The sequence below is a fragment of the Tauraco erythrolophus genome, chromosome 1 (assembly GCF_009769465.1).
Source record: "Tauraco erythrolophus isolate bTauEry1 chromosome 1, bTauEry1.pri, whole genome shotgun sequence".
Lineage (NCBI taxonomy): Eukaryota > Metazoa > Chordata > Aves > Musophagiformes > Musophagidae > Tauraco > Tauraco erythrolophus.
Genome location: NC_141465.1, coordinates 62,938,425 through 62,951,107, shown reverse-complemented (window position 1 = coordinate 62,951,107; position 12,683 = coordinate 62,938,425). Strand labels below are relative to the sequence as shown.

The 12,683-nt window shown below is 42.1% G+C and overlaps 1 protein-coding gene across 1 annotated transcript in view; it reads left to right on the top strand.

The window, feature by feature from the left end:
* The window catches only part of AFF3 (ALF transcription elongation factor 3), a 340,164-nt gene that overhangs the window by 211,312 nt on the left and 116,169 nt on the right, over positions 1 to 12,683 (top strand). The window contains 1 exon segment of the mRNA XM_086615772.1: positions 1,882 to 1,933. Coding sequence (XP_086471898.1) covers positions 1,882 to 1,933 — 52 coding nt within the window.

The window sequence follows — 12,683 nt, the reverse complement described above, 5'->3', positions numbered from 1 at the left end:
CCAGGCATCCTACGGCTGACATATACGATAGCAAGAGCTTTCTGGCCAGTGACTTCATCATCTGGATATACTTTATGAGGTCTCTGCTAAAAGTGAAAAGTGACCTAGAGATTACGGAGTGGATGTGTTCCATCCTGTGTGGATGCCCAGCTTGTGCCTAAATTTTAGGTGCCTTTAGCTGTCCTCCTACAGGAAGTGCTTAGCTTCCCTAGAGGTCCACAGATTGGCATCAGTGTTTTTGAAGTCATACAGAGCTTCCCCTGTCCTGTTCACTGAAGTTTAGGCACCTAAGCTGGGTAGGCACAAAACCTTCCACAGGGGAGCATGAAATCTAAAAGCACTACAGCAGGGTGTTTGCACTACCCAGAACCTCCTCTAGAAGACACTCACTTCCTGAAGGTCACTATCTAGAGTAAGTCCTTCAGCTTGCTTGTGTATAGCAGTGGAAGGACATTGGTAGCAAAACCCTGCCTCTTCTGAAAGCAACAGCAAGTTTTCCAGAGGTGCCCCTTACAGCCATTGGCAGCACCCCAGTGCTGTGTGGAAACTGAGGGTGAGGGCTTTGGCAGCATCAAATGGATGATATGTAATGCTCATGTGCATGGAATAAGTTGGGGGCTGATCCAAAACCCGCTCGAGTCAAGTCAATGAGCAGAAAATCAGACAAGGGAACACTGGAACCAGAATAAGCACTTCTCACACTTTTTTTCAGAAGACACAGGTGGATTTTGATTTAACAAAGCTCATTAAAAGGTAATGGAGAGAAACACATTCATCAGTAAACCAGTCACATTCAACCTCTGCGCCTCCTTGTCTGCTAGGCAGCATAAACTCATATGTAGGCAGCTATTAGCATCCGGCAACACACAAGAGGAGTGGCAGCTGCACAGTCACTAGGTCCAGAATTCAGGTTCAGGGGGATTCAAGTGGAGTGGCATACCCTGTACACCCATGGTAGAGCTAAACAAAATCTTACACTGAAATGCATCTCTTTCAGATAACTCCAAGAGCAATAATTACAGCAAACAACATCAACATTACTTTTGGGGAAGCAGGGAGAAAGGAGGGAGAAGGACTTGGCCTGACTTAGCAGAAGCCATACCAGCCCATCAGCTAGCAGCCTGCTTCTGTGGTGTCTGTGCTGTGTAACTTAGTTGTGTTGGGCATATGTATAATTTCGAACCCAAGAAGGGGATCGTCACAAGCCAACGTGCACGGACCAACGTGAGTCCTAAGGAAATGTGAAGAAGAGACCCTTAGGCCTCTGATACTTCTCAAGCGTTTGGGTACCTGACTTCTCCTGGGGTTGGGTGCCTAAGCCAAAAAAAATACAAAAGAGCAAAGATGGCTTCCCCAGCCTCCTCTTACATGATCTGAAGATTGAATCCTTAATCTATTAAAATGAATGTGAAGCCAAACACTCATTGGCAGAATTGTGTCCTAATCACTGCCTCAGTAGCTTCTGCTGATGCTGTTCTGCCATGTATGAAATAATTACTGTCCCCATAGCAGGGTTTGGGAGTGCATGCATGTTGGATGGGGTGAACTACCCATAGCAGAGCTGTAGGGCCCTAGAGAAGTCCTCTTCATGGCTCCAAGGTCTGCTAGCCCTGGTAAAGCTTGTGTCCTGTAAGCAGCCTCTCTTGGGGACTTTCCCTGCCTGACATTTCCAGAGTACATGTGCCAGGGACAAGAAGAGTCAAGTCCGGGTTGACTCCCAGCTTGCAGATGCTCCAGCAGTGCCCCCACAGCCTTGCCATTGCCTCAGCATGTGCAGCAAGAATGGTCAGCTTTAGCAAAGAATAAAGCGTTGACGTGTCACATCCGAGCAGTTTCCGTATTCACCCGTTTCTGATGCCATTTTCTTCTTTTCTTTTAAAGGGAAAAGTGATGTAGAGCCCAAGAGTCCAGAGGAAAGTGCAACTCATACATCGTAAGTCACTTTTGCGTTTAAGATCGAAGAAGGCAGCTGTGTTTTTATCAGATTCGTTGGGCAAAACAGAATTTGTTTGTCTTCATTAAGATAAAGCTCTTTCACTGATGCTTTTCTTAAAAAGGCTTTTTAGATAATGACTAAACATTAATTATTCCTAGAACTTCTTCATGCTAGGAAGTCAGAGATCTTTGCAAGTGAAATGGCTCTATATCACGCTGAATAGATATGAGACAATTTTCGTGGGTGTGTGAGGCTGGCCTTTACAACCTGACTTCAACATTACCTTAATGCTGCCGGAGTTTGTCACACTTGCTAAAAAACATCATGTCACATATGCCTTTGATGTACTGATGTAATTTTAAAAGACTGCAGTCTGCAGCTTCACCTCTGAATTACTTGAAATCCAATTACAGCTATCTCTGGTCTCTCACGATTTTGTTGATGTTTTTGAATTAACAAAAGAAGTCGAGAAATAGATAGGAACAGGCACTTGTAATATGTCAGTGTTCACCTTCACTCTAGTGCAACAATGGAAGCTTTTACCATTTTTAACTCCAGTATACAAAGGACTGAACTGTTTTGCCAACATAAGCCAGTCTATGAAACAGATGGCTGCATGTTAAAAATAAATAAATAAATAAATAGCATCAGTCTCCCAAACTGAGCTAGATAAGTGAATTCCTTTAATAACTACTAGGCAGGAGCGTTATGAATTTCTGCAAAACCATTCACCTTTTTAATCCCATTTGAGGGAGGGAAGGTCTTGTAACAGTCAGTCATGTGAATTTTAGAGTACATCTTGCCCATAATTTATGTTTTCTGATTCCTGTTATTTAAATTCAGAGCATTATATCATGTAAATCTCGCAAGGTGTCACCATTTGTTACATGGCCAAAAGCAGTCACAGAAGGAGGTACAATAACGGTGATTTATTGTGGGATGTTTTGATTTCTGCTGCAAATACGCATTAAAAATCTTCTGGAAATGAATCTAGAAAAAGATTTGACATGGTGTAAGAAATGGCTTGTCCTGCAGATTGTGTTGTGGAGTGTAATTACAGTGTGTGAGCATATTTAGCCAAACTTATTAAATGAATTAAGCATTAACAGCCTTATGCCTTCTGATAGCATGATTTCTGGGAATGGTTAATAGAATTATTCCAATAATTACCATTTTTAAAAATAATATCCCAATAAAGACCGAAAGAAGAAGGGTTTTAATGCCATCTGGAGGTATTTTGGAGAAATGAACACATTTATTTTTGCAGATATTTAGCAATATGTAAAACATAAGCCATCCTCCTGTTTTTTTCTAGTTAGGTGCTATCTTATCCATGAGGAAAGTTCTTAACTTTCCATTCTTCTCCTTCATCGGATTAAAATCCCGTAGGATCTCTGAACCCACCTTAGGGGTATCTCTGAACGCAGAGACACACCCCAATACATTTAAGGTTTTGGATTGAGATGACATATTGTGTCATATAGTGTGCTGTATTAGATACAGCAGACTTCAGAATCTGGTTAGGTGTGAAAAGTTCCTTGCCTAATAAGAGATCGTAGTGCAACCTCCTGAAACTGTGCTGTCTGCTAGATACGTTACATTTATAATGCTTATCTTTAAATTGTTACTATATGCTAAGGCATATATTGGTTCCTAGAGCAATTTTTAGAAGCAGAAACAACCGATTACCACTGATAAATGACTGTGTTCAAGAAGCAGAGGCCCCTCTACTTAGGGAAATTGTATGGAAAAGGAGGCAGGAGAGAAAGGAAGAGATGAGAGGAAGGGAACCAGCAAGTGCTGTGCCAAAAAAGGAGGAAGAAAACAACAGGGATACAGCTAAGAAGGAGGAGAAGGAACCCCAAAAGCCAAATTTTCAGAAAGAGATACAAAACTGAGAGCAGTGGAAGAGAAAACCTGAGGTCAACCAGTGGAAACAAGAAAGAAGGGAAAGCAATACAAGCAAAAGCTATTAGTAAACTAAAACGTATGGAATACCTTTTCCATATGTAACGTGAACATTCATAACATGAATGTTTCCATTCATAACGTGCAATGTTATTGAATAGAGGGCTGGATACCTGAGTGTTGCAGTGAAATAAATTAATTCATGTTGATGTGCAGGTGCACACTGGTGTCCCAGTTCTCTTTCTGCTACCTTCTGTTGGCCTTCCCCAGGTTTCTTCTCATTTCCTTTCACCTTCTTCTAGGACAGGCTTTTGTCCCTGGTTCTCAGACAGTTGTGAATACAGACTTTCTCTGTTCTTTTGGGGATGTAGCAGCTCACACCTGTGCACAAGATGGACAACCAGAAGGACCCGCAGCGTACACATACAGACGGATGTGGGTGAGCGTGTGTGCCTGGGTCCATCTACAGTAGTGGACATACTCTTCCCCTTCGTACGTGCAGAAGACCGTGCCATTGCACAGCTGGCTAAGAGCCCCAGCAGTGCCCACAGCTGCAGCTGGGAGCTGGCAGGGTTGTGCAAGGGGAGAGGTGTGCAAGGTGGCATAAATGCTGCTGGGGCTCCCCATGAGTAAAAAAGCCTGCACCCTCTTGCGAGGTGTCGCTCCCCTGAGAGCGTCAAAGGAGTCTGGTTGGCATCTCCTCGCAGGGGAGCTAAAAAGGAGCGACATTGATATAGGAGAGGTGGTGCCTTCGGGCCTGACTGGGAAAAGCTGCAGGGAGCTGTTTCATGAATTCACTGTGAATTTGTTTCGTCGTGAATCAGTGTTTCCTTGTGAAACTGGAACAAATGGCAGCAAAAAAACCCTACAAAGCAAGTCATGTTGGCCTAGATAAAAATAACAGAAAAGACGAGGAGGAGCAAATTAATGTTTCTTTGTTGGAAATGTCTTTTTTATTTTCCTCAGGCATGTTACAAGCCACACACTCAAGCCAAGCTTATATGACTCAATGGCAGTTAATTCATCCTTGGTGCAGATTTACTGCCTCCATCCGAACATTATTTATGCAGCTTCAAAGGACAGGTTGATTACCCTCCTGAATCAGGCAGCGAGGCGCTCGTGAACTGAGCATTTACATAAAGTCTCCCCTCAAGACATTCCTCCTGCCTTGTCCACTGGGCTTCAGAGCCTCAAAACCAGGTATTGCATTGTGATCTGGAGCCCCGGGGCCACAGGTGCTACACGTAAACTCCGACAGTATAGGTATCTAGAGTGCAGGACATGTGGTGGTCTGTTCGGAGGGGTTTGGGTACAGTAAGTGCGTCATTGTGAATAGCATTGTGCATAGGTGGTTTTTTTTCCTGTATGCATTAATTCCCTAGATAGACTCGATATAACATAGCTCTCCGCTGATAATAATATTAAACAGTAAGAAACTGGTATGTGCTAGATGATACACGTTAATTGATGCAACATCCTAATGAGGCAGATAAATAAGGGCGGTTATTACAGTGCTCGAGATAACTGAGGTGGATGTAGGAAAAAGAGAATGATGCAAAAGCGGAGAGGAAGTCTGGGCAGAGCTGTATCCTTCTGCACGATACTCCTGTGGCCTTCACTGCCTCAGCATGTGCAATAATCACCTGAACTGACACTAAACAATTGCAACAAAAGATGCAAACAATATAAAAGTGTTAAGCTATCTGGAGTCTTCTCCAGTTGATTCACATTCCTTGTAATTGAATGTTTTTAAAGCCATAAGAATTCTGGATTTGAAGGGGATTTTTGTTGTTACGGTCTTAATATAGATAGTGCTCTATGGGTCATCTGGTTACAGCTTTCTGCTGTAACTTTTAGGACTTTTCAGAAATACCTGGCAAGGTTTTGTTCTTTTGTTTCTTCTGATGGAAGGTTCAATTTTCAATAGTCAGAAAACTCCCACAGATTTTGTTAAAAACACCTAATTTTTATTAAAATCCTTTCTTCCCCTGGTTTTACCAGTTACAGTCTGAAGGGCTGTGTTAAGGAGTGGGAGAGGAATGGAGAAAGAGTGCTTTTGAGTTCTTTAATATTTTCAGATACAGGATTTTAGTCTTTCTTTGACAAAAACTGGATACTTGCAGAAAACCTTGGAACGTTGCACGTAAAATTTTAATTTTATAAAACTTCCAGGTTTATAAAACTTGCATGCAAGGAAAAGTGATGCCAACCAGTGCTCATGTTTCAGTGGACCTTGCAGTGCCATAGAAGCTCCTCCCTGACCCAGAGGTGTGAGGTTTTTCCATCCTCCTGCGTGCAAAATATGACAACAATTCAAAAATGGCACAAATACACAAAGTGCTCAGCAAGACTCCCGCTCTTGGGATGACTTTTGGTGTACTGTCTGTTGTGATGTTGTTCAGTACCTTTGCGTTTGTGAATGATTTCCAGTTCAGACTACCCAAGGTTAATCATGCCTGACTATGATTCACTGCTATGCATTTACCTCGACATTTCTAGTGCACTTACTTAATGATATCAGGGCTAGCAACTAGATACCTCGATGCTGTCTCTTTATTATCCCTCCCACAATTGTTTTCATGCTGAGCTGCTCCAGATTTTTCCCTCCCTTTTTACAAGAGAATTAACCAAGATTGAGGGAGGCTTTTATAATTTATGGCAGTTATGCAAGTTTTGTCCTTTGCTAATACTCTCTGAGAACCGCAGCGATCTCGGTTGTGTGCGTGTTTGCTTGTTTGCCTTTGCCAGGCAGAAATAGAAGTTGGCTCTGTTCGTTCTCTGCACCAGTCCCCAGCATCACTTGGAGAATAGTCTGCTCAGGGGGATCTTCATTAACAGTACTAAATTCAGCATCTTCCAAGCTGCCCATTTGTGAGGATTAGTGCTACAGTCTCTTGCCCATCCAGCAGCTGCTAATCGTTCTCATCACCCCATTCATCTTGAGAAAGGAAAAAGGAAATGGGTACTCAGAGCAATGTCAGTTTTGTTCTTGCTAGACACGACCTATGCCTGTATTGGCGTTCTTCCTGTGTTCTGTCTTGCCCCTTGAATCTTCATAGTGACTCACAGATAGTTATTCAATGGCCGAAATCTCCTGCTGGTTTCCCATTCTGCAGATGGGAAGACTGAGGCAGAGGGGTTACAAGAGTGCCCCCAGAAAACAGAGAGAACCAGTCTCAAATACAGGAGATCAGCTTGAGGAAGTGCTGCCAAGGCACCGTCTTGCTTTTAGCCCCCAGGGACGCTGGCCTCTCACATCTGGCCAATGTGTGGTCTTGGTCTTAAGGCTCTCAGAAAACAGCTACAACCTGACTGATCACTGGAGGTGGAAGAGTAGCCTTAATCTCACCTTATTTCACTGAAAGGCCTGGTGCAAGTCATTTAAAGTTAGCCTTGGCTTTCCCCAGTCTAAAATAATAATTAGACCACCATGAAGACTATCTCATTAATATTTGCACAGTGTTGAAAAATGTAATGTTCTGAAAAAAAGGCTAAGGATTACTCACCCAGAACAGTAAAGAAAATGAGCGGTAGTTTAAGTTTTTAAAGACTGACTTGGGTAGTAAGTGATGAATGTCCTGAGGAGTGCCAGGTGTAGGGAGAAGGGGAGAGCCAGAGCTGCTGCCTCTCCCAGGCATCCACACACCTGGTGAGCATGAGCAGCCCCTGCCCCATCACCACTCTCCTAACCTCCCCCCAGAGTTTCAATCTTGGGACAGGGGTCACGCGATTTAAATTAGAAGGATTTGGCTTTTGTCTGGCTGAACTGGAGAGAGGGATGGCAAATAGGGAAGGGGCAAAGCATTTAAGCTGCAGAGGAAAAAAACCCTCCAGCGGTACATCTTCAGTATCCTTCTGTTTGTTTGTCAAAAGGACCATGACGGGTCAAGTCAATTGAACCAGAAAATAACTAACAGATGGGTCTGGAGGACAATGGAAAGGGTGAAACTGTGGATGTCAGTTCCAAGGAAAGGGCTACTTCTATGGAGTACAATCCACTTTTAGCTTTCAGATTAAGATACCAGGGCAACTTCCCAAAGAGTCTTCCACAGTTCAATTGTGGGCATTTGAGATAGCAAGGACATCTGCAGCAGACATGTTGGCCAATGATTTGGTGACATCTCTTTTAGTAACTCCACGAGCTCTATTGAGGGACTTCATGAGCATATCAACCTGCTCATGAGCCACAGATGACCCTCCTCTGCCAAAAAACATAACTTCCAAGGGATGGTAGACAATGTGAAATGACATCCTTTAAGTTAATTTTTGAAATGTATTGTTTCTGAAAACACCAGTGCATCGATGATGTTTAATGTACATCTGTGATGTTTCGAAGAGATGCAGTTCATGCTAAAAAAAAAAAAAGGGAAAAAAAACCTTACTATAATGAATGCAGGCAGTGTTTTTCCGAGCAATGGAGGTCTTGAAAACTGTAGAACTGAGAGTCTGGTGTTTATCCATGAACCAGGTCGCTGGCAGAAGAACAAGGCTGGCTTCATTGCACTGTTCCACCTGTTTACTTGAGCCTCGGCTTGCAGAGCTCACCCCTAACACTGCCAGACTGTCACTCTGCTCAGCCAGTCCAGCAAGAACAGCTACAATTTTAAAACACACTCCTCAGCTCTCAAATTGCCATGAAAAAGTTCTTTTTCTGCCCTCTGCTCTGAAGAATTACTCTCAGTCCATGTACAGAGCGTTTCTCTGTGTATTAAATATATAGACCATTAAAAAATACAATTCCACCGTAAGTTCCTGCTCCAAGAAACAAAGTGATTTCACCTGTGGGATGAATCAGAGCCACTGCGGTGTTGTCACAATGCTGATATGAACCTTGCCTGCCAATTCCTAACCTTTTCTGAGCACGGATTTTTTGGATTTGCAGTATAAAATGCTGCTGATAGTTCACAAAAAAATATGTAAGTTGATACCAACAAATCTATTTTCTTCAAATGCTATAAATGCATTTTCTTCGAAGACACTTGCTCACACAGGTCTGGACTGAATCTGTCTTTGAGGATTAACAAAGTTAAGGAGAAGGAATGGATTGGTATTATCAGTGAATTTTGCCATGTAAAAATTGTAGATGCTTAGCAGTTGAAGATGATACAAGTAAAAAATCTTTTCAAACCATATAAAGTAATAGAAAAGATTTTAAAAACATGATGTCCATGAAAGCAGATGAGATGGGCCTTATTTGTTTGGTTGAGAAAGAAAACACCTGGAAGCCAAATCTGACCTTAATTGCAGCTGTGGTTTTCCTGGGACAAAATTTAGCTTCCGTTGAGTTGGAGTCAGACAAAAAAAAAGCTTTATCTGAGATGTCAACAGGAACAGGGATAGATGAATGCTAAATAAGAGCACCACTGAGGTCTGGGGAAGTTCTGTGATGGACTTACATGGGGTGAGATAGGGCCTTTGCTGTCCTATTTTTAAATGCTAGCCCTCTCTTTTACCAGATCTAGCCAATAGCTTGAGATAACCCTTCTTATCGCTGCAGGGCTCAGTGCAGTTTTATTTATAAAATCCTCTTGATCCAGGCCTTCTTGTTTAGTACCTTCACCTTTACTAGCTACCTGTACTCTGCACACCAGAGAGAAAAATAATTAGCCATGGGAAGCTGCCCTCATTTTGATGCCACCCTTGACTCAAAGCTGAAGGGGAAAGTGGTTTAATGCAAGAGATGCCCTCGCTTCGTTGCAGAAGCTTTTGTCCCGTTGGAAAACTTACTACAGTGCTGGGCATTATTTCTAATTTTATACTGAGCAAAAAATGTTTCTGTGACATTTAATGTCACTTAGAATAAAACTGACCAATTTAACTGGCTAAATTATTGTCATGCTTGAGGAAATGTTTTCCTGTATTGCACTGAAAGTGTATTATTTTTCTCTTAGGCACTGTTTTCCTTGGACTTTGTCATTTGTAAGGGACTACTTGGGAATTTTGAATGTAGTGTATCTTAGCTCTGAATATGGTGGTTAAAGAGGGGTTGCCAGGAAAATCAGGAGATGCGAATACCTGGGAAGAAGTCTGTTTTCTTCAGAAGTGCCGCCGGGAAGGCAGGCACCAGTGACCCTGCTCCGTTTTTTTTCTCTGAAGAAAATGATAAATAAAAGCTCAGCGTCTCGTGCGTTGGAGTCGTGATGTGTGTGGTGGTGTTTTTGCTGGGCTAAAATTCCTGGTTGCCAGGGTAACGCATTTTGGAAATCCTGTACCCTGGGCGAAAGCTGCTGCAACTTGAAACCCTCCGGAGCTGATGCTCGGTGGGGGCACCACCGCTGCTGAGTGCCGGGGGCTGCTGGCTTCATCGAGGGATTTCAGGCAGGGAAACAAAATAAAATGGGTCCAAAGGAAGAGAAAAGTGATCAGGAGTGTCCAATACTTCCAGGTTCTTGTAACCTGATTTTTTTCCCCTGCCATCGCCATGTCCCGTCAGCCAAAGGCAGGGGGGATTACTTCGTCCCGGGGCTGAATTGCTGGATGATGGAAAGACGAGAGGTGTGTGTGTGCCTGGAGGGTGGGGAGAGGAGGAGGGCGAGAGGGGGAGAGAGAGAGAGATACAGGGTTCTGGCCACCTGCCAAGAAAAATAACTAACATTTTGCAAAAGAGAAATCCTAAGATTGAGGTCATAGTATGGAAAAAGTCTGTTTCACAGACTCTTGAGCCTGAATACAGGCCAAGTTTTTTATGGTGGGGTTTTTTTGGTGTGTTGTTTTTTTTTTTTTAATGCAGGCATCCTATTAACATTTGAACACTAAAGCTCCAGGAATGGAAAGATTTTGGAATTTAAAGTGCCGTAGTTTTCTACTTCATTGGTACACAGATATATTTTTTCAATTACAAGACAGTGAGGTTTTGAATGAGAAGCTCCCTCATTTTGCTTTTAACTTGTTTTACAGCTATGAAGACCAAGTTAGGGGAATCTAAAGAAATCTCCCACAGAGTGATGAAAGCAAAAAAAGGAGACTTTTCAAGCTTGGTGGACAACGCTTTATTTGCCGTGCAAAATACAAAAAGATACTGAAAACTGAAATGATGAGGAATTTCCCTGTGTGGAAAAGTCCGACTGTTAAGCCATGAATAGCTATGATTTTTTTAAACCTTTATAGTAGCAAGCTGACAGTTTCATGACAAATTACTTTTCATACCTAACTAACAAATTATTGAAGTTCTTCTGCCTTAATCTCTGGATTTGGATTAAATGTCAGAGTGTGGATATTTTTTAACTGGGGGAAAAAAGTAACTCTTTGCATTTGTTAGGATGTTATTGCAAGCAAGTTTTCTGGTCTTTGATTTGCTAAGCTACAACTGGAGTCTGCCTTCCTCAGGGTAAGAATATTTCCACATTATCATTTCACCTGCAGTATTTTAAGAAGGAGAATGTTATATCTCGGTGTGTATCTCAGCTTTGTGCATTCTGTTCTTTGTTTAGCATGCAAACAAGCTTCATCTCCCAAAAGAGATGTGAAATATATTTATTGGCAATTTAGAATTGATGATAGATTTGACAAGCAAGCAGGGTGACACACCGAAGCTATCAAAGCTGGAGATGAATCAGGACAAAGGTTTGGATGAGGTGTATTGTTCCTGAGATTCAAAAGGGTTATACTTATAGAGCATTCCAAAATCAAGGCAACTGTATCACTGACTTAATAAAAGCTGAGTTTTTCCAAGAAAAAAACCAACTATGGTTTGATTGGCTCACAGACCTTTTATGGCAAAATAATGCAATTACATCTGGCATTTCTGCATGCTGATTTTTATTAGTTTTGTAAGATATTTTGTCAGGATTCATTTGTGCTGATTTCCCCTTTCATGGCATAAGCTTTAAGCAATTCTAGGTAGAGAGAAGAAATCTCTTTGACATATTTCTTCAGAGATACACTCCAGGAGGTGTGATAGATCAGGTATACTAAATTAAAACGGAACCAATCTGTTACCTGATAAGCATGTGGACTTACTAGGTATTTAATTGTATTAGAATTTAGTGCAACTATAGGTGAAAATCCTGTACATTCACAATCAGCTTTCCTACTATCAAAGCAAAACACACAAATCAGCACAAATAAACTCTTAAAAGTATTTAATAGCATGATACAGACAAAGGATGAGCAAATTACCCTTTTGTACCTGGCTCGATGACCAATTTTCGTGCTGTTTATAATGGATGAAGTTTGGGCGGGTAGGTGGGAGCCTTCTGTCCTGGAGTCTCCTAGGCAGATGAGGCAGGCAACCCAGACATGCGACCTGCCTTGAGGTAGTTCAGACAGAGGCCAGTACAGGAAAGAGCAAGGAAAAGATCTGGTTGGGAACCCCAGAACATCACAGAATGTAACCTCATAATTTGTCATCACTCTGGTCTGTACTGTTTTTAACTGCTGGACTTAAGAAAAAATTCCTGTGGCTGCTTATACAAAATCCACATCATTTCCCCATAACTTATACAATACATGTAATATGAGGCACAGACTTTAATACTTGCAATCACTGTAAGCAACAGCAGTTTCTGTAGAGTTCTGTGGAAGAAAGGATGAAACCTTTTGCCACACACTGTTAAAAAACACTGAGCTCTTCCTCTGTCATAAAGTTTTGATCTCACAAATCATTATAGACAAGCGTGATGCTTTCCAGCAGGACTTCTTTCAGTGTTACTGTTTAAGAGACCAAGAGTTCCTGTGGGTACCTAGACTCGTGTTTATGCTGTGCTGCCCATCTTGTAGTCCAGTTAAAAAACATTTCCCCATGAGCTGCACACTTTACAGCAAGCAGGATGACTTACATGTGTCAAAAAAGTGTCCTGACACGGAGTGACTGCACGTGGAAAGACCAAGAGAAAAAAAG